The sequence below is a fragment of the Pongo abelii genome, chromosome 6 (assembly GCF_028885655.2).
Source record: "Pongo abelii isolate AG06213 chromosome 6, NHGRI_mPonAbe1-v2.0_pri, whole genome shotgun sequence".
Classification (NCBI taxonomy): Eukaryota; Metazoa; Chordata; class Mammalia; order Primates; family Hominidae; genus Pongo; species Pongo abelii.
The window spans coordinates 88,318,401-88,340,900 of record NC_071991.2 but is presented as its reverse complement, the minus strand read 5'-3'; the positions used below and the strand labels follow the sequence as shown (position 1 = coordinate 88,340,900).

The 22,500-nt window shown below is 35.8% G+C and overlaps 1 protein-coding gene across 18 annotated transcripts in view; it reads left to right on the top strand.

The window, feature by feature from the left end:
• The window catches only part of ADAM22 (ADAM metallopeptidase domain 22), a 273,701-nt gene that overhangs the window by 197,188 nt on the left and 54,013 nt on the right, over positions 1–22,500 (top strand). For all 18 annotated transcript variants that reach the window (XM_024250366.3, XM_002818272.6, XM_024250365.3 and 15 more), the window contains 11 exons: positions 254–325; positions 1,134–1,300; positions 2,733–2,817; positions 4,185–4,275; positions 5,833–5,884; positions 12,901–13,000; positions 15,000–15,071; positions 15,262–15,354; positions 18,836–18,916; positions 21,350–21,400; positions 21,626–21,689. In XM_024250366.3, the coding sequence (XP_024106134.2) occupies positions 254–325; positions 1,134–1,300; positions 2,733–2,817; positions 4,185–4,275; positions 5,833–5,884; positions 12,901–13,000; positions 15,000–15,071; positions 15,262–15,354; positions 18,836–18,916; positions 21,350–21,400; positions 21,626–21,689 (928 nt within the window). The remainder of the gene's footprint in view (positions 1–253; positions 326–1,133; positions 1,301–2,732; positions 2,818–4,184; positions 4,276–5,832; positions 5,885–12,900; positions 13,001–14,999; positions 15,072–15,261; positions 15,355–18,835; positions 18,917–21,349; positions 21,401–21,625; positions 21,690–22,500) is intronic.

Here is a 22,500-nt window from a genome sequence, read left to right as displayed (position 1 = left end):
ATTTTTTACTTCATCTCCCAGATGAATAAATTGAGGCCTCAATCCTTTAAGAGACTTGTCTCAGGCAACACTGCAGATAAAGAACTTGATCTCAACTCTGACTCTGACATTGTTTTACAGACAGCACAATTTTACAGAAAAGATTTTTTTTATACATTTTTAAAGATCTTTCAATTGCACCATGTTTTCTCTGATGAGATGATTGTTTTCTGATCACTTTGGAAGACCTTCACTTGTTTTCTTTTGCTTTCAGTTTAAAAAACATCGGCTTTCCGTTGTACATACCAATACCTATGCAAAATCTGTGGTGAACATGGCAGATTTAGTAAGTATCAACCCCGTTCATTATTGCCCTAGAAGATTCTTATTTCCTAATTGCTAATAGAATGGATAATATGATTCTTATAGTTTCACTGCTCTATGTTGCACTTCAGCCAAGGTGTCTAGTAAGTCCCAGGTGACCTTGCAATAGACTTTATTGACTTTGATGTCTGGCTGGGAAGACAAACTGGTCAAAGTTATCCATAGATATGCCTGAAATTCCATCCTATGTTTTTCACACTGTAAAAACAAAGGTTGTGTCATATGCCTAACAAAGGTGTTCACAGTGACTTATAACGATGGAGAAACAGTACAACAGTTGTGCCTTTAAGAGTGCCTGGTGCTGTGGCAGTGATGCAACTAAATAATTCCACTATACCTCCATACTTCCCAAATCTTCCCTTGACGAGGCTGTGCTAGTACCTTCTTCACAAGTCTAATCAGAGCCAGCCAGGTTGTCTAGAAATTATTTCTTTGGAGAGTTTTCATTGCTCCATTTTTAGCTAGAGGAACTCAAGCATGCATGAATTCTTTTTCCAGGATGCCAGAAAACAGATTCAGGTGGAACCTTGAATAGGGTGTAGGTATTTGTCAAAAAGGGATCTTTTGTTTCCAAAAAGTGCTCAGTTCCTTGGGTATTAGTCAACAATTTCATTCTCTGTTACTTAAGGAAATGCATGTAAATTAGAAAGTTATCTCCCTTTAACTAAAACTCAAAGAAGTGTCCATGAAAGGAGTTTTGTAGTCCTGTTCATAAACTATTTGATTTTACCACATGTACAGCTGATGTGTTCATTTTATTAATATACTAGATATACAAAGACCAACTTAAGACCAGGATAGTATTGGTTGCTATGGAAACCTGGGCGACTGACAACAAGTTTGCCATATCTGAAAATCCATTGATCACCCTACGTGAGTTTATGAAATACAGGAGGGATTTTATCAAAGAGAAAAGTGATGCAGTTCACCTTTTTTCGTACGTAACTTCTGTAATGATGTATTACTTTTTTTGATTCCATGTTAAATGTTTTATTGTGACTGAAATGTATCCTTTCTGCTACATAACACAATTGGGATTTGACATGGCAGATGGCAGATAGATTTGGAAAAAGTTTTCAAGTATAGATTGTTTAAAATTCCCATGAAAATGTAAAAGTTTTAATTTTGAGTTATTTTATTATTTAATGTTTAATTTTTCAAGATATTTAAATAGAGCGTTTACTGAGTAAAAATACTGCTAATACTCATATATAGTATTCTTAACTGCAGATAAATTATATTCTTTAGAGTTACTGTCTTTTAAATGTTAATGTTTTCTCTGTTTTTGGTTCTAAGATGAGAGCTTAGTATTTCTGGAATTTATTTTTAATTTTTTCTCACTCTTATGTTCTTTTTTTGATAGCATGCATATTTGACGTAATAGCAAATTATATATAGTAGAATTTTTAAAATCTATCATCTAAAGTCAGAGCTGTTGAAGAAAGTTATAAAAGGAAGAAAAGATGTATTTTGGGGTAACTTTATATATAATTTCAAATTTAGAGAAAAGTTGCAAGAATACTACAAGGAAATTGCATATGTCCTCTATTCAGATTCATCAATTATTCACATTTTCCCCATTTGTTTCATAATTTTCTTCCATTCTCCCTCCCTTCCTTCCATTCATCCATCCTTCAGTTTTTTGTTTGTTTTTTTGTTTGTTTTTCCTGAACATCTTGAAAGTAAGTTGAAGACACTTACTGGGGATTTATTATTAAATAGTATATATTCTCTAAGAGTAAAAAGACATTCTCTTATACAACCACAGTAAATTATTAAAACCAGAAAATTTAACACAAACATAATACTTTTATGTAACCCATGGTCTATATTCAAATTTCACCAATTACCTCAATAATGTCTTTTAAAGCTAATTTTCCCCATCCAAATCCAATCCAGGATCACACATTGCATTTAATCATCATGTCTCTTTAGTCTCCTTTAATCTGAAAGATTTCCTCAGCTTTCCTTTGTCTATTTTGAGTTTAATACCTTTGAAGAGTGTAGGCCAATTATTTTATTGACTGTTCCTCATTATGGGAATGCCTGATGTTAAGATATGTATTTTTGGCAGAAATACCAGAGAAGTGATTTTGTGTCTTTCCCAGAGTACATAATATCAACCAATTATTTTTTAATAGATATACTTCCATTTAAGATATTTATTAATCTTGCAAGAAAACATCCCTTATAAACCTTTTTCTTTGGTTATGTGTATAAACAATTTTCACATTCTTCCCTTGCAACATGAATATATTGTATAGAAATCTTATGTATATTGAGAAAATAAATGTAGTAAACTAATAATGAGAGACGCTATGATGTTTGAACTGTGAACAGTAAGCATTTTTCATTTCCTTTTCTAAAAGGGGAAGTCAATTTGAGAGTAGCCGGAGCGGGGCAGCTTATATTGGTGGGATTTGCTCGTTGCTGAAAGGAGGAGGCGTGAATGAAGTAGGTGTGAACATCTGTACAATACAAAGTGGTATGATGGCTGAAAATGTTTTCCTTGTACTTAAGAGATAATTTCTCAGTATTCACATACTCCAGATGTTAGATTGCTATATTACAAATCAATATGGTGGCCTGGCACAATGGCTTATTTCTGTAATTCCAGCATTTTGGGAGGCTGAGGTGGACAAATTGCTTGAGACAAGGAGTTTGAGACAAGCCTGGGTAACATGGCAAAACCCCATCTTTATCAAAAATACAAAAATAGGCTGGGTGTGGTAGTGTGTGCCTGTAGCCCCAGCTACTGGGGAGGCTGAAGTGGGAGGATGGCTTGAGCCTGGGAGGCAGAGGTTGTATTGGGCCCAGATTGCGCCACTGCACTCCAGCCTGGGCAACAGAGTGAGACCCTGTCAATAAATAAATAAATAAATAAATAAATAAATAAAATAAAAAATATAAAAAACTAATGTGGTTACTATAAGTGACCAGAGGACAGACTGGGGAAATAATGGCAGATAATATGGGATAATTATTATATATTCATGTTATACTTGGAATAATTTCCAGATTAAGCTACTTACAAATTAAATTGAGAGAATCTTTACCTTTACCTTCATTGAAAATAAGGCCCTATTTATCACTTTGAATGATTTTCCAGGGAATTGAATAATTCCCTGAAGCATCAGGTTGTTACCTAACAACCTAGCTGGATATTTTTTCCTTAGTATTTAACAGATTTGGGGATAAGAAAAATAGAGTAGGTTTTCCAAAGGGTTTCTTTTATTCCTAAGGCACTAAACCTACTAGAGATGATCGAAAAGAAAATACTTTCATTTTAGGAGGCTGCAAATTGAAAAATATATCCTCAGTTCTTCTTAAGTTTCTATTGGCCAAAGATCATCACTACCTCCTGTTACTCATTTCATTTGTTTCAGAAGCTACGTTCTATTCCACTTGAGGGGAATTTCAGGATTACAACTGGATACAAAGATGAACAAGTTCTAAAAAAATTTACAGATTTAATTTTATTTTGTGTTATCCAAAAGATGGATTTAATTATATACCAATATTGAATTTTTCAAGAATGTCACTGGTGAAATTTGGACTCAGATATACATTTCTAAAACCCAAAAGCTGTGATTATTTCCTGACTTCTAGTATTCCCTGTAAGACCTAATCAAACATGGATTTTTGTTTCTTACTACTTTTCCCCAAATGCATATTCAGTGCTGGCTACAGTGTGTTCAGCCTCTTCTAAAGAAATTGCTTAGAAATTACTTATTTTCAGCGATATTGTGACATTTTTCTCTGGTTCTTTGTCAGTGACAATTTGGATTTACATATATTTTATTTTTGTTTTTGTTTTTCAGTTTGGGAAAACTGATTTAATGGCTGTTACACTTGCCCAGTCGTTAGCCCATAATATTGGTATTATCTCAGACAAAAGAAAGTTAGCAAGTGGTAAGTTTTAGTACATGTGTGGTTAGTTGTATTTAAAATAGACTATTTGTGAAATATTTTGGAGAGTAAACTTTTTTGATTTAGTTGCTTGATGAAAAGAATTTGAACGATAATAAAAGATAAACATCCAGGGCACAAACTGTTGTTTTCCAAAGTAATACAAAGAAATATTTACATTATAGGTGGAAATTTCCATGACTATAATAAACTTTAAAGCCATGTGATAATAAATTCAAGCTGAATTTAACCTTATAAGGGACAAAATTAGCCTAGTTTGTTCATCATTAATGGTTTAGTAGAGAATTCTAGGCATGTAGGTTTCAGACGTACTGTTTTTTTTTATGTTTTATTTAAAACATCTCTGAACATGGCCACAGAGGTAGAGTTTCCCTGTCCGGATCAGACCTGATAAAAAGCTTAGTTAATATATGGACCTAGTAAATAAAATATGCTAGGTTTGGTATCTATGAAGAATGTCTTTTCTCAAGTAGGTAAAGTCACTTTACCCTGAATGGTCAAATACTATGTATTTACCATAAAAATTTGATTATTTCCATTTTTATTTCAGTAACAAACATTATAAATAATATTTTTATAATCTGGAATCCCAGCACTTTGAGAGGCTGAGGCGGGTGGATCACCTGAGGTCAGGAGTTCGAGACCAGCCTTGCCAACATGGTGAAACCCTGTCTGTACTAAAAATAGAAAAATTAGCTGGGTGTGGTGGCAGGCTCTTGTAGTACCAGCTACTCGGGAGGCTGAGGCAGGAGAATCACTTGAACCCAGGAGGCGGAGGTTGCAGTGAGCCAAGATCGCACCATTGCACTTCAGCCTGGGCCACAGAGCGAGACTCCATCTCAAAAAAAAAAAAAAAAAAAAAGCTATTACCATGTATAGAGTACCTATTATATGCCAGATGATTGAGTGCTAGTATTACTTCCATTTAGATACTCATTTAATTCTCCAGATAATTCTACAGGACACCCATTTTTAGCCCCATTTTACAGATGAAGTGACTAGATCTTACAAGTATAGTGTCTCTAAGATTACACATATATCAAATGGCAAACTCAGGTTTTGAACCCTAGTATTTCTGATTCTGAAGCCCTTCTGCATAACCAATAATATATTACACTGCCTTCTACCAGAAACCTTGGTGTGTGCAGAGACTTTCAAAAATGGTCAAGAAATTATAATAGTTCTCATAAAGGCCTGTGAAACTGAGATCCTGTAATAGTGCCATAAAGTTCTTCATTCTTCCATTGGTATTTGATTGTCTTTCATTTAAGCCATTTTAAATAAATGGTTTAAATATGGCCATTTGTTAAAATACAAGGGTTTTTTTTAGGGCAAAAAATTATATAATCTTGAAAGGGTCAAAGTATATTTTTGTTGTATATTACATAAAAAACTATTGTAAGATGAATTAGAAAGAAGTTACTACTTTTTAAAAGGTATTTTAAGGAATAAAGTGGAGATAATTATTTTAAAACAGAAACTACTTTAATGCAACTGTGTTCACTTTATAACAAGGCATGTGTATTAATTTTCTCTTAGGTGAATGTAAATGCGAGGACACGTGGTCCGGGTGCATAATGGGAGACACTGGGTGAGCCACTTGTATTTGAAAATAACTCAGTCTTACATTCCCTGCTGTGCTGTTGTCTTCTTGGGAATATGACACTTAATAACTTAGTGCATGGAATCTAGCACTTATAAAATATTTCTGCAAAATAACCTCTTATTTATAAAAACAATTGATGTCAATTAAGTTGGTAGACCTCAGAGATTTTTTTTTCTTTAGCCTTACATCTAGGCTATAAACGTAAGAAATGAGGGACAACTTTGTTTTTGATGGCTTACCTGCTAATTCCCTTTCCTTTTATTTCCTTCAAATCTAATTAAATGGTTTATAAACAGTACCGCGCTGGTAAGTTAACTCTTGAAAACAAAAATTAGAAAACAGCCTGGATTTGTAGCTTTCTCACATTTCTGAGGTGTAAATAGTCCCACAGTGGCTGACTTCAAGCCATCACTGATGGCTTCATAATGTGGTATCACTGAAAAGGGAGTTGGGAAGAGAAATGTACAGTCTGCTCTGCTGAGAAAGGTTTTCATTTTTATACTGTCCTCCCTTTCACACGCTCAGTCATCAATGCTTGTCTTTTATTCTTGTAAATAAATTTTACAGTTATTCCTTTTATTCCAAGCTTATCATTACTGCCCTAGTTTAAACTTTGACCATCTTTTGCTGTTATTATTTTAATAACATTTCAAATACTGAGTATAAATTGGGTTCAGTGCTTGGGTGATGGGCACACCAGAATCTCACAAAATGCCACTAAAGAACTTACTCTTGTAACCAAATACCACCTGTTCCCCCAACATCTATGGAAATAAAAAAATTTGGAATGTTACTAAAATAATAACAGCAAAAGATGGTAAAAGTTTAAACTAGGACAATAAGGATAAGCTTGGAATCATCATCATTAAAAATGTATGAAGAATAAAACAGTGGATACTTATACATCCATTATCCAGCTTTTAAAAAGTAAAATACTGCATTTGTGGTTAAATCTCCCTTGTGTCCTCCGTTATTAATCCCGAGCCCCAGCCAAGGTAACCACCATCTAAGTTTGTTTCCTATCATTCTCAAGTCATTCTTTATACTTTTACTGTACAGTATGTATGTGTGTTGGAGTAAAACATAGCATTTGGTTTGCATGTTTTCCGTTTATGTGAAATACATCATGCTGTATGTATTCTTCTGTGACTTGCTGTTTTTTATCAACATGATGTTTGCGAGATTTGTCCATCCTGTTAATATACATTTCTTGTTCATTAAATGCCATTCTCCTGCTCATAAATTTTGTGAGTCTCTGATGTCTAAAGAATGTGGTTCATAATCTTAACTTCATTATTTAGATGCCCATAATCTTTCTTCATTTTCATTTGCAATCTCCTTTTCCCCTACTATTCATGATTGGTTTGCTTACCATAATTGTACAGGAGTTTCTAGTTTTTTCAATTTGCTAACCATAATACTACATAGATTTTCAGCTTTTTAAATACTTGCTCACCATAATTGTACATTAATTACCAACTTCATTTGATTTCCTCAATATATTCTATTTATCTGGAATGCCTTTCCCTTTTTTCTCTATCTAACCACATTTCTAACGATCTGAGATTTGTTGTAATTTTAACCCCTGCGTTAGAATTTAATCATGTGTACTTATGCTTCCTTTCACAAATTAGTTATAAATTTTTGCGGGATTACTTATTATACTAACACATATTTCAGACCTCACACCATAATCCTTTGTACAAACTTGATTTTCAACAAATATTTCTTGTGTTTGAATTTTGAACTCGCAGGATATGTATAACAAGGAAAATAAATGATAGAGGGAATATATATGCAAACATCTGTTTAAAATATTTTTCCAGCCAGGCGCAGTGGCTCATGGCTGTAATCCCATCACTTTGAGAGGCTGAGGCAGGCAGATCACTTGACCCCAGGAGTTTGAGAGCAACCTGAGCAACATAGCGAAACCCCATCTCTACAAACAATACAAAAATTAACCAGTTGTGTTAACCAGTCGTGGTGGCACACACCTATAGTTCCAGCTACTTGGGAGGCTGAGATGGGAGGATCGCCTGATTCCAGGGAGGTTGAGGCTGTGGTGAGCCATGATTGTGCCACTGAATGCCAGCATGGGTGACAGAGTGAGACCCTGTCTCAAATAATAATAATAATAATAATAATAAAGTAAAATATTTCTCCAAAAATCTTTGGACTTTTTGTTTAGTAATGAGAGGAAATGATAAAAGTTCTATAGTTGCAGTTTCAACAATTACTAAATTTCATACTAGAGATTCTTGTCTTTTAAATCCTACATAGTATATTTGATTATCCTGATTATTAAAATGTTTAATAGATAATCTGCACAGCACTAAGCATAATATACAGTGAAGTCAAATGGCTACCTTCAGATACGTACAGCTGTATACATTGGAATTCTTCTTAAAGAGATGCAAGCAAGAGAAAAGCCGTTTATATAAAACTGTAGGATATGATGCTATAATTTGATTATGCCAAATATCACCGAACAGCAGTAATTATGGACATTTGTTCCCATGGGTACATTCCCTACCATTTCTACTTTCTGAAGTTCTGTACAGCTAAATATTAGAAAGCAGGGTTGAAATGAATACCTTCAGTCCTATTTAAAGGTATAAAAATTAAAATTTGAAGAATGCGCTGAATACGATAGCTATATTATTCTGTAAAACAGAAGTTGTGGGGGCAGAGGCAGGAGAGAGACATGATATCTGCCTTCAGATATTTGAAGGGGCTATGTTAAGGCAGAGGAATAAGGCTTTATATAGTTAAGGATACAGAACTGTTCAGAAGTTAGAAGCCAGATGTGGCAAAATAAAGGTAAGAACAATCCACAAATTTTCAACTGTTCATATATTTTAAAAGCTTCCCTGTCGGGGAGTTTACTGTCACTGCCAAGTGTTGGAGAACAGACTGAGCTTCCTCCCAGCTCTGCAGTGGGCAGTAGGGTGGGCTTGGCTGTGACCCCTGAGGGTGCTTTTACAGAGAGGCCTTTGTAGGAGGCTTAACTAGACTTTGACTTCTAAGAGTCTTACACTAAGAGTTAGTGACTTTTTACTTTGGCGGTATGGATCCAACTCAGGTTTTGACCAGTAGGATAAAGAGGGACTTTGGGGCTGGGCATGGTGGCTCACACCTGTAATCCCAGCACTTTGGGAGGCCGAGGTGGGCGGATCCTCTGAGGTCAGGAGTTCGAGACCAGCCTGGCGAACATGGTGAAACCCCGTCTCTACTAAAAGTACAAAAATTAGCCAGATATGATGGCAGGCGCCTGCAATCCCAGTTACTAAGGAGGCTGAGGCAGGAAAATTGCTTGAACCCAGGAGGCAGAGGTTGCAATGAGCCAAGATCATGCCACTGCGCTCCAGCCTGGGCGACAAGAGTGAGACTACATTTCTAAATAAATAAATAAATAAATAAATAAATAAATAAAAGGAAGGGCTTTGAAAAAAGACCTATTTAAATTTGATAACTCTGGCAGAGATATGTTGGATAGATTAGAGGAAAAGGTGATAAAAACATTGGCTGGAGTAAAAGCATTGCAAGGAAAAAAGGAAGTAATATTGTTACCGTAAAACAGATGGCTTGGTTGGTCACTTAGTGGGTATCAACTTAATTATCATAACCAAGAAAGATTAAATGAAAGGGATTTTATTACTTTTAACAAGCAAATAGAATACCATGGATAGTTCCCAAAGCAGTGTCTCCCTGAGCTGGAGGCTGTGTCAGGTTTTATAAGCATAGGGTAATGAGGTGTGATCTGATTGGATCTTGCAATGAGGTGGTGCTGGGAGGCATGATCGGACTGGATGCCAGAGCTCAATCTGATTGGATACTGGATCCTGTCATTCAGTGTATATTAGTTTGTTTTTCATTGTTATAAATGAAAACCTGAGATTGGGTAATTTATAAAGAAAAGAGGCTTACTTGGCTCACCGTTCTGCAGGCTGTACAAGCATGGCACCAGCATCTGCTTGGCTTCTGGTGAGATCTCAGGAAGCTTTTACTCATGGTAGAAGGCAAGGGGAAGCAGGTGTGTCACATGGCAAGAGAGGGAGCAGGGGAGAAGGGAGGGGGTGCTAGGCTCTTTTTAACAACCAGATCTCGTGTAAACTTATTACCAGCCATTTCCTCTTGGAGGGCACTAAGCCATTCTTGGGAGGACTCTCTCATTAGACCCCACTCTCAACATTGGGGTCATATTTTAACATGAGATTTGGAGGGGACAAACATCCAAACTTTATCATTGTGTCTGCTGCTTAATTCAGTCCCTGCTTCTCAGCTGAGCACTTAGGTTCCTCCTGTGGTTGCACCATTGGTTCATCTGAGCATGGTCAGGCTATGTGACCTGAGGGTCCATGGCAACTGAAAAACAATTCATAACATTATTACATAAAAGTTGAACCAGATTGGTCTGGTGCAGCTACAATGTGTGTAAGAAACTTTCAAATGAAGAATAAAGTTTGTCTTGTCAGGATTTGTTACTTGAAAAAAACCTGGTTCCTTTGCCTGGTAAGAACAAACAGCTCTTCACAGGAATGCAGGTTTTGGCTGGCCCAGTGGCTCATGCCTATAATCCCAGCACTTTGAGAGGATCGCTTGAGCCCAGGAGTTCGAGACCAGCCTGGGCAACATGGGGAAAACTTTGTACAAACTTAAAAATTAGCTGGGCATGGTGGCACATGCCTATAGTCCCAGCTACTCGGGAGGCTGAGGTGGGAGAATCACTTGACCCCAGGAGGTCCAGGCTGCAGTGAGCGGAGATCACACCACTGCACTCCCGCCTGGGCAACAGAGTGAGACCCCTGCCTGAAAAAAAAAAAATGCAGGTTTTGATCAATGGGAGTTTTATTACTAGTCACAAGTAAAGAGAGCTCTGAGAGTATTCTCTAGACCAGTGTCTTCCTGAGGGAAAGCAACAGGAGGGTTTTATGGGGAGGTGGAGGGGGGAGAGGGTGTGTCATTGCATGTAGAGGAGGGGTCCCAGTGGTGCAGATGCAGTGAATCATTATGCCAGCACGTAGGTTTCAAGTTATAGTAATGAAGCTATAGTTCCTCCCGTGGTGGAGACTTTAGCATGGTAATGAGGAAAGTTTACTTGGGTTCATTTATAAATTGTCAGTGTTTGTCAGGAGCTGGTTGCAGCTGACTAGGTGACCACATTCCACACAAAGTGTGGGAAAGAGCAGGCTGCAAGGCAGGAGGCTGTAAAACAGGCTGATTGCTCAAGTTGATTAAATTCCTGTAGTATCTGGAAACCTTCCTTGTCTGCTTAGAGGAGTGGAGGTGAAGGAAGTAAAGAAGTTCAGACAACTTAAACCCAAGACAGCTTTATTTGGAGAGTTTGGCATGAAGCACTTTAAAAATGAGTTTAGGGTAAATAATCATTAAAAATTCCATTAATTGATAACGAAGTATTAACTACTGTGTTTAGAAGAAGTAGGGATATAAATGGACAGTTTTTGCAGGCTACTGGGAAACTTTATAAAAACTACTCATTCTTACCTTGTTTTTTTTTTCCCTTTTTATCAAAGCTCAAAGTAAAACAATGTTTAAAAAATATAGAAAATAAAATTTTGGTGGCTTTTCTCCAGTAATAACCATGGTTGATATTAAAATACTGCTGTATTTTAATTCAGTATTTAACATTGTATAGTCAGTATTTTTCTGAGTCTGTTCTTCAACACTATGATCATTAATAACTACATGGTATTCTGTTTTAGTAATGTATCATAGCTTAGTTAACAGTTCTTACTGTTGAACATTTAGGTTATGCTTTTGTTATTTCCTGTTATAAATTGTGCCACCACAAATATCTTTGTTCATACATCTTTGTGCACATAGCCAATTATTTCCTCAAGAAAAATTTCTAAAAGTAGAATTACTAGATCCCAAGGTGTGCTCTTTTTGAAGATTCTTAATGCATGTTGCCAAATTATTCTCTAATCAAGATCTTTTTTCTATTGACCTTTTATTAGTTTTTTTAAGAATACATTTTTTAAAAAACAACCTCAAACCTGAAGAAGAGTTGCAAGATTAATAACAAACTTTTTGTCCGGTGGATCATAAATTGCTTAGTATGCCATTACTCCTAAATACCTTACTTTGCATTTTCTGCAAAGAAGTACATCCTCCTACATAACTGCTATAAAACCAGTAAAATTATCTAATTCTTAGCCGTCATTCAAGATTGTCCCAGGTTTCAATACTGTCATTTGTAGCAAAAGGAATCACATTTGTTTTTTGTGTCTCTTTAGCTTCTTTCAGTCTAGAACAGTTCCTCTTTCTTTGACTTTTAAGACCTGACACATTTATATTATAGGTCAGTTATTTTGTGGAATGCTCTACAGTTTGGATTCTAGCTCAGTTTTAATATTTAGGGAAGACTCATTATGAAATAAATTTTTCCCAACTCTCCGTGATTTAACTGAATGCACATGCAAATAATGAAAAACCCACAGTAACTATTAGTCACCAAATGAAGAATTTAGAAATAATATTAATTGGCCGGGTGTAGTGGCTCACGCCTGTAATCCCAGCGCTTTGGGAGGCCGAGGCAGGCGGATCATGAAGTCAGGAGATTGAGATCATCCTGGCTAACACGGTGAAACCCCGTCTCTACTAAAAATACAAAAAATCAGCTGGGCATGGTGGCGGGTGCCTGTAGTCCCAGCTACTTGGGAGGCTGAGGCAGGAGAATGGGATGAACCCAGGAGGCGGAGCTTGCAGTGAGCCGAGATCGCGCCACTGCACTCCAGCCTGGGTGACAGAGCTAGACTCGGTCTCAAAAAAAAAAAAAAAAAAAAGAAAAAGAAAAAAAAAAGAAAGAAATAATATTGACAGAACAAAACTCTTATAGATTGAATATAAATGTCATACATAAGTAGACTTTATTCCCTCATTTTAAAGAGTAATATACAATTTTAAGTGTTCAGTTTTCAGACATTCACAAACGAGAAAGATGAGTTGAACCCAGCTATTTATTTTCTTCTCTTTTATAGCTATTATCTTCCTAAAAAGTTCACCCAGTGTAATATTGAAGAGTATCATGACTTCCTGAATAGTGGAGGTGGTGCCTGCCTTTTCAACAAACCTTCTAAGGTAATAAGTATGGTTAATAAGGTTTATAATATTAATTATCAACCTTTCTAAAATATTATAAATACATATTTTCAGCTATTGAATATTAGAGAGCTTTTCAACTTGCCCTGTACGTACATATTCTAGATATGCTATACATCTGCATATTCAAAGTCAGCTTTAATGTGGGGCATTTTGGGCTATTCTGATGGGAATAGAAAGCAGGTAGAAATAACAGTGTTTGCTGTCTGAAAAATTTCCGCTTTCTTTTTATATAGCCAAGTGACGATTCAGAGTTAGTTTACAAAAATGGTTTTATTACTTTTCTTTTTTATTTTATTGATGCTTATTTTTTTTGGTTACCTAATCACAACTCATACAGGTAGAAGGTGGGGGCATATCTACCCTCATCAATCCCTACCACTGCCTTTCTGAATGAGCAGTATGTTAAAATTATAAGTATTTCTCAATATGAAAAACAAGTCTTCTTAAAGCAGAAATGGAGAAAGTCTTGGACTTCATCACAGGCTTTTACAACTTGCAGTGCATCCTCTGGTTACTGACTAGAAAGAAGGTCTTCCTCCTGCATTTTGAAGACTTTGCATGTTAAAAAAGAATGCTTTGTCCTTGTGAATTATGTGAACTGTGAAATGCTTCTGTGCACCACAGAGATATGCACCATTGCCTTTGTAATCATTTAATTTACCTGGTTTAATTTTCTGTTCACTACAGTGTAATTTAGAAAATGTATCATACTGAATTGCAAAGCAAATTGACAATTTTAAGACTCTTCAAAAGATTGGAAAGAGTATTTGAACTGTATCACTGCTGCCATAAATACTAAACAGTTCAAGTCTTTTTACCAAAATAATTGATTATTATAAACCCAGAATAAGAGAATAAGTGTGGTTATCATTTGGATAAGTTTCCATTTTTGCTGTTTTTTATTTGTTATGATCAGTTTCAACCAAAAATGAAATGTAGACAAAAGTTGACTCATTTGTAGAAGAGAGAATATTTAAAATCAAGTGGGTTTTGTTGTTGTTGTATATATTCTTTATTTTGTTGTTTTTTTTCCTCTAATTAGTTACGAAAGTGTATGTGTGCATGTGTATGTCCATCTGTTTACTGGCATGTGTACATTTTCATTCTATAATATGTAAACTTTGATTAGCTTTTGAATGAATATTATGTATCTGGCATATAACAATTATTTACTAATTTTGCCTGTCACCATAGGATACATTACATTCAAAAGAGAACAAAATTGATGAAAAGCTAAACAATAAAACAGACCTAAACCATACTCTTGGACAGGCCAAAATTGGCTTCAATCTCTGGGGAAAATTTAATTTTAGTTCGCTGCAAAACTATCTTAATAGGAGGAGCTGTATTTTATATTAAGTCGATCAATGGATATACTAATTTTTTGATGCTTTTCTCATTGTCTATGAAATAGTTTCCTGTATCAGAAGGAGATATAGTAATAAAGGGTTTTTCACAGATGACTAAACTTAGTCATCAACAATTTTCTGATGTAGATGGACAGCTATTATTATTATTATTATTCCTGTTTTAGATATTAAGGTCTCTGAGATATTAAATAGTTTACCCAAGATAAGTACTTGAGCCAAGATTTTAATCTAGACATCTGACTCCAAATCCCCTGCTTCCAGTTTGAAATGAATTTTCAGGAGAGAGTCTGGCTTGATTTTAGTGAATGTTAGATCATCTTTAATTTTGATGACATTTACCAGACCCTATGTGGTATGTATGTTATATATATAAATACATAGGTAAACTATATACTATGTATATTAAATATGAAAAGGAAACAGAAGTAAACACTGCTGTTCTAAAGTTCCAAGTTCTGAGCTCATGCTTTCTAGTTTAGGAAAATAAAACTATATTTTAGAATGACTGGCAGGGCAGGTGTATTTGGGTATGGCACTTATGGTCTCTCAAAGTCTTTGATGTTGATTTTTCTATATTTTAGTTCACTTTTTTGTTTTCCTCACAGCTTCTTGATCCTCCTGAGTGTGGCAATGGCTTCATTGAAACTGGAGAGGAGTGTGACTGTGGAACCCCAGCCGTAAGTCTCTGGTTGTTTTGATGATATTTTCTAGGTAATTCAGGGTCATTCCAGGTCCACACACTGAGATGTATGGAGCAAATGTCATGCCTGGAATTTTATATGATTTGTGGAAGAAAAATTATTATCCTGTTACTTTCAGGAAAGTGACACCATTTTCTGATGTTTTGAAAATGTTTATATTCCTTAGGAGTGTGTCCTTGAAGGAGCAGAGTGTTGTAAGAAATGCACCTTGACTCAAGACTCTCAATGCAGTGACGGTCTTTGCTGTAAAAAGTGCAAGGTAAATAAACATTAATGACCATTTGACAGAAAAAAAGGACATACTTGATTAAATCATTAAGGCTGGGTAAATATAATCTAATAACAAAAATAGTATCTAATATATATTAAATGACTAAATGCCAGGTGCTTTATAGGATCCTTACAAAATCTTGTGAGGTGTAGTTGCTTATTATTATTCCCATCTAACAGATGAGAATACTAAGGCTTGTAGTGGTTAAGTAGTTTGCCCAAGGTCTTACACCAAGTAAGTTGGGGAACTAGGGCCTGAACCCTGTTAATCTTCAGAGACTGTCCTTTCCATACTTTCTGTGGAGCATGCACATTAAATGAAACCAGGTGTTACTAATGTTTAAATGATGTTTCCCTTTCTTGGTAAAGCCAAGGAGACTTTCAGTAGATCTTTTCTTGTTGCTCAGCTTGGTGTATCTCTTGCATTAGCTGCTGAGGAAGCAAGGGAGTACTTTGAGACATGATAATACCATGCGTATATTATTGGTCCTGCAAGTTTAGAATGCATCTTTACACACTTTATGTTTTCATCCTCCCAGCAGCATCCTCATACCTATCTCCAAATATTTGAGCCTTTACATCAAGACTAACATTTGAAGCTTACTTCCCCTAAAGAAATCTAATTCTTGTTTTCTCATACAAAATCTGGTGTAATAGTCTATGTTATTTTTATCTGTCTCTCACTTTACTCTGTACATTTCATGGAGCAGAGCCAGGCACTTAGACAGTAATTGGTATACATTCTCAGTAAATATTTGTGGAGTGAATGAATAAATATGCACAGCACTCTCTTAGTGATAATTTGCTGATTGAGTAACTTTAGTCTAATGAGTTAAAGGAGGATGGGATATGAAACTATCATAGTAAGTATCTACTGTGTGCCAGAGATTATGCTAAGGACTTTTGTATCATCTTATATCTGAATTTCTCAACTCTGGCACTATTGACATTTTTGGCTGGATAATCCTTTGTTGTAAGGGTATGTCTAGTGCATTGTAGAATATTTAGCAGTATCTCTGCATTCCACCCATTAGGTGCCAGCAGCACCCCTCCTAGATGGGACAGCCAAAAATGTCTCCAGACACTGCCAAATGTTCCCTTGCATGTAAAATCACCCCTGGTTGAGACCACTCTCTGAGATAATGCTCACAAGCACACTTTTGGGACGGGCATTATTATCTTGATTTTTACAATTAAGCAAACTCAGTCTCAAGGAAGTTAAATAACCTCTACACAGGCTCACTCAGCCAGTAAGGAATAGATGTACAGTTATGCCCCAGATCTGCTGGCAGCAGTTTCTGTTGTTTCCACTCTACCACTGTGTCTCCTGGCAGCTTTTTAAGACAAGCAGGCACTGGCGAGATCTCTGAAAGTACTCTGTTAAAAAGAAGATTAAACCAAATGTGAAAGACATTCTTTGATTTTGGTTACCACCGTTTATTCTGTCAGCTTTTTCCACTGCCATAACAAGAGATCCTGAATCATTTATCTTAATCCTCAATGTTTTAAGTCTGCCCATCTATAAAATGCATTTAATTACACTGTTTTCCCTTTGATTTATACAACTAGGCTCCCTGTGATATAATTATTTCAAGGAACAAGTAGAAAATAATACTATTAAAATACATAAAATAAAATGGCATTACTGCCATCCCTCAAAGTAAGTTATAGCTGTACCAGTCAAGAGTCAAGTGAGATCTTTTTTGCCACTTTCTTTACCATCCTCCCTAACTCTCACCTGCCACCCTAGACTCCTAGGGCAGCCAGAGGCGGGACAGTGAATGGAGGAGGGAGAATAGAAGAAAAAGATAAGGAACTGTGTGTATCTCTATTTTTTTCTACATATATTTATAATAGTGTATCTATAAGCCAGCATTGGCATACTTTTTCTATAAAAAGCCAGATAGTAAATAGTTTAGGCTTTGTGATCATAAAGTTTCTGTTGCAGCTCAGCTCTGCCTTTGAAAGCAGCCATTGAAAATACAGAAACAAATGGGCGTAGCTGTGTTCCAATAAAACTTTATTTATAAAGATAGGCAGTCATTGAAGTTTGACCCATGGGCCACAGTTTGCAGACCACTGCTGTTAAAGAGTGCTTGTTTACTTGTTTATTACTTTTCTTCTTCCATTATAATACAAGTTCCAGTAGGGCAAGGATTTTGGTTGATTTATATACTGCTGTATCCTAGCACTTAGTGCAAATCCTCCCTCACTATTCTTTCTTTTAGAAGTTTTCTGGAACTTCTTGAACATTATGCACTCCTCTAAACTACCCCAAATTTGCTCATATTTCTACCCTAGATATTCTAAAATGTTGACTTGCCTTAGTCCCAAGGAAGAAGAGAAACATGTGAAATTAAATTTTCTTATTTCCTTATTTTTAACCCACATTAAGATGTAAGTTCCTGATGAGCAGGGTTCTTGTGTTTTGTTCTCCATTGAGTTCCCAGTAGTTAGAACAGTGCTTGGCACATTATTAAATATTTGATGAATGGATGAATGAATACATATTTTGTTTGGATCTTCTAAAAAAAAAAAATACTTGTTGAAATCCAGATTGGAGTTTGTAGTGGGCAGTGCATGTTCTAGGAACAGCAGGAGACTCAAATGCCTGTAGGATTCTGAGCAGCTAGAGAAGATAAAGCTTATCTAGAAAGTGAGGGAAGCAGAGTAACATGTGCCTTTGTGTGAGCAGAGACAAAGAATGTAAGGATCCAGCCCTGAATGCTAACATTTTGGAGAGAGAAAAGGAGAAGGATTGAGGAGGGAAGGGGAAGTACTTTAACTGTATATCTCAGGTCTGTTTCATTTTAGTAAGTACTCCTGCAATTCACATTTTTAACCTAATGAAGTTAAACATTTATTTGTGTAACTCTTACACTTGCAAGAAGTATTTGAGATGATGGAAAACAGAAAAACAAAAACACCTATACAAAGACATAAATAATAGAAACACTAGAAAAGAATAAAAGACCAAGATCTAAATCCATGTAAAAATGAGGCAGGGGAGAAGAAGGGTAGAAGAAACATGGGAGGAAATAGCTTTGTCAGAAAATCTAATTTTTGTGGTTCAACCCAAAATGTAATTTTTTAATTCTTGGTAGATAAGGCAAAAAAGGATAATGTGATAAAAGTGTCGGTGAGAATGAAGAGTAAAGGGTAAATTCAAAAGCTATTAGTACAGAAAAATGACTAGAACCTGGACTAACTGGTCTGTCTTGTGGAATTTAGCAGTATAATATAAGGCTTATGTGTAATGACTATGGAAATGACATCATACACAAGAAACTGTTTCTTAAAACTATTAAAATAAAATTTTTTTCAGTAACTGTGGTTTTGACAGATTACCATCTTACAGTAGTTTAAGGTATTTCTAGCCAAACAATTTTCATTTTGTTTTTTTTTAAATGATATTATAAGACTTTTTTTTTCTCCCTACAGTTTCACACGTTGATTTTTTTTCATTTTAGTTTCAGCCTATGGGCACTGTGTGCCGAGAAGCAGTAAATGATTGTGATATTCGTGAAACGTGCTCAGGAAATTCAAGCCAGGTAATTTACAAAATAACTGCTCTAAACCTTATGGGAAAAAGTGGGGGTATCTTTAGTGCACTGACCCTCAAAGAGAAATATAAATGAACAAGATGCTCATGTCTCTTTCACATCATTTCTCTGTTTTTTAGGAATTTAAGTTTCAGTGATTGAAGCTTGAGCAGATGTCGAACATAATTTTGTCTTAACGTTGAACTAACCTCAGACTGCGTGCATGCCTTAACTATTTTGTTTTTGTATTAAGTAGGTAGTACAAGGCATTTTCTTTTCATCTACTTAGTAAAGGAAGAAACAAAAAAACTCTCTTCAGCTGATTGAACAAGAAGTCAGTGGAGGCAGGGACTCACAAGCACACTGGATTCTTAGAGAGGACCCTTTTCTTTCTCTTGACTCTTATCTATGACAGCTTGCATCGCCTCAGCCATTAATAGCTGCTCTTGAATTTTATAGCATTTAGTTATAGATAGACAAGCTAGAGAAATTGAATAAACTTTGGTGGGAGTTCACAGATTTCAAAATGGTCACTGTACATACAGACAGTCCTCACTCTGAAGGGTAGTGCCAAACCATAAAAATGACCATGCAAGCTGAGACCATGCAAAGTCATTTTAATAATCAAAGGAAAATATTGCAGTTGTTTTGCAGTCTTCAAAAAATGCTATCAGATTATTAAAAACTCTCTTACTGTTGGTTTTAAATGGATAGGGAGGTGAAAGAATAGTATTTATTTAGCATACTGTACATTAAAGGAGAAACATTGAGAATTAAAGGATTTTATTTCTTTGTAAAAACCTTAGGAGTAGTTTGAACAGCACTTGCCTACTTATAAGCTTTATGATATACAGTGAGCATATTTTCTATGCCTTGTTGAACTGTCACACTCTTTTCTAAGTTTGGATCAACTTTCAACATTTTATTCTTTGTGCTTTCAATGTCATGAGATATCCCTGAGAGATGTGAAGATGTGAATGTGAAGTTTCTTGCTGGCATTACCCCCTCTGGGACATCATCACCTATATGTCATAATCACCTTATTCACCGATGTCATTAAGTCCTCCTTCAGCAAGTTTCTCTGGTTGCATGTCTAGAGGCTCTTGAACAGCAGTATTGACATTCTCACAGTCAGCAATTTTTTTCTGTAACTCCATTTACAAGTTCAATTTGCATTTCACTTCTGGTGTCATCACTTTTCTTTGCTGCACTTCCATCTCTGTTGGCCAGTTTCTTTGGTATTCCGTTTTTGCAAAATGGCACATGATATCACCAAAAGACGAAGAGGCAACATAATTGCATGCTTTGCTCTCTGTTTATACTCATTCAATAATGCCTTATAATTTTTCTTAATTGCTGCAAGGAAAAAAGTAGAATTATAAACTGTGTCCTTTTCTGACATTCTTTTTTTTTTTTTCTTTTTTTGCTATCCTTCCCCCCACCCCACAACAGTCCCCGGAGTGTGATGTTCCCCTTCCTGTGTCCATGTGTTCTCATTGTTCAATTCCCACCTATGAGTGAGAACATGCGGTGTTTGGTTTTTTTGTCCTTGCGATAATTTGCTGAGAATGATGGTTTCCAGCTTCATCCATGTCCCTACAAAAGACATGAACTCTTCATTTTTTATGGCTGCATAGTATTCCACAGTGTATATGTGCCACATTTTCTTAATCCAGTCTATCGTTGTTGGACATTTGGGTTGGTTCCAAGTCTTTGCTATTGTGAATAGTGCCACAGTAAACATACATGTGCATGTGTCTTTATAGCAGCATGATTTATAATCCTTTGGGTATATACCCAGTAATGGGATGGCTGGGTCAAATGGTATTTCTAGTTCTAGATCTCTGAGGAATTGCCACACTGACTTCCACAATGGTTGAACTAGTTTACAGTCCCACCAACAGTTTCTGACATTCTTAAAGTGGACTTCGGCTTGAAAGTCATTATTTTTAGTATAAGGACTATGTTTCTTCTCATGGCAAAAGAAAGGAAACTGTAGTTATTGCTCCATTTATGGAGACTTACTCCTTATTTTTTTTTTGTCCCCTTCTCTTTCTTGCTCTGAAAAATAGTATATCTGTATGGATCAAGATGCTTTTAAATGTATCATTAATTGAGTCTATTGTAGTCAGTTCTTTTTATTTGCTGCTATGTAATCAACTGTTTTTGCCTCTGGTAGATTCATATTTTCAGGGGCAAGTGTACCCATTGTTTTTCCTCTTGCTTTCCCTTTTATTTTTTTGATTTATTTTTTACCAAATACCCAGACTTCAAGGACATCCACTTGGCTTTCTCTTGACCTCCTTTGCATTTTGTTTTATAGATGGTATAAGGGACTAGCCATATTAACAAATATGTTTTTAAAAGTGAAAACATTAAAGGGTTTAGCTCAGCCTTATATTTTGCACTGCATTTCATTCATAGTTGTTCTTTTTTTCCTAGTGTGCCCCTAATATTCATAAAATGGATGGATATTCATGTGATGGTGTTCAGGTAGGTCACTTCATTTTTACCTATATTTTTCACATGTACCAGCATAAAAGGAATACTGAAATCTTATCAAAATAGGAAGCTCAATTTAAATGTTTGTAATCAATTCTGAAGATAAAAGGCCTTTCTACTATTCATCTATTATTTTTCCCAATCATAGTTTCTTTTTCAGTTATCTGACATAAGCAGATATTGCATCGCTAATGGGTATTTGCTTTTCCGTTTTAGGGAATTTGCTTTGGAGGAAGATGCAAAACCAGGGATAGACAATGCAAATACATTTGGGGGCAAAGTAAGTAAATAGTGTGGCTTGATCATTGTTAAAGCATGATATCAGGTGGACTTCTCAAGGGCATGTGTGTTGGAAGTAAATTTTTGACTACTTTATGACTGGGGGATTCTCAAAACTATCACAGGTCTTAGCAGGGGCATGTTTCTAGAAATCAGAGTAAGGAACCCCTTTGAGAAGACAGCCCCACACATCTTGGCTAGTTGGCAGTGTCTATGGACGAGACAGAAAGTGCCTTTGCTGCCAGGCAGATGGAGCTCATGCCAGGGTGCACAGCTTGCAGAATAGAGCAAACCTGGATTTCAGCTCCATGTATACTCTTCTCAGCTGAGTGCCCTGAAGCTAAAGCTTCACAACCATATGGGATGGACGTGGACCCTGGACAGGACGTCCTTAACTTAGAACAGCAGCATTTTATCTAGAGTCATTTTTTTCCTCCTTGGATATTTTTCTTAAACTCTAGTTGGCTTTCCTAGTTATGAACTTCTGCTGAAGTGGCTTTGCTGTATCAGAAAGAAATGTTAATGTTTGGCCTTTAAAGTCTGTCAGATTTTCAAAGGAAAATATATAATATTTAGATTTAAATTATACTCTATTTAAATGTTTATTTAAATGTTGAGTAATGTATTGTTTCCTAGAAGTACTACTAGCCCAAACTTTTGGAAGCAGTTTTTGTTTTAAACTGTTTCAGGAGACAATTTGTAGTAGGAAAAAGGCTATAAAAATAATGATAATTCTTAATAGTTATAAGTAGGTGCCACAATCCTTTTAGGAGGGGAAGTGTATGCTCTCTTTAAGCAATTGGAAACACTGG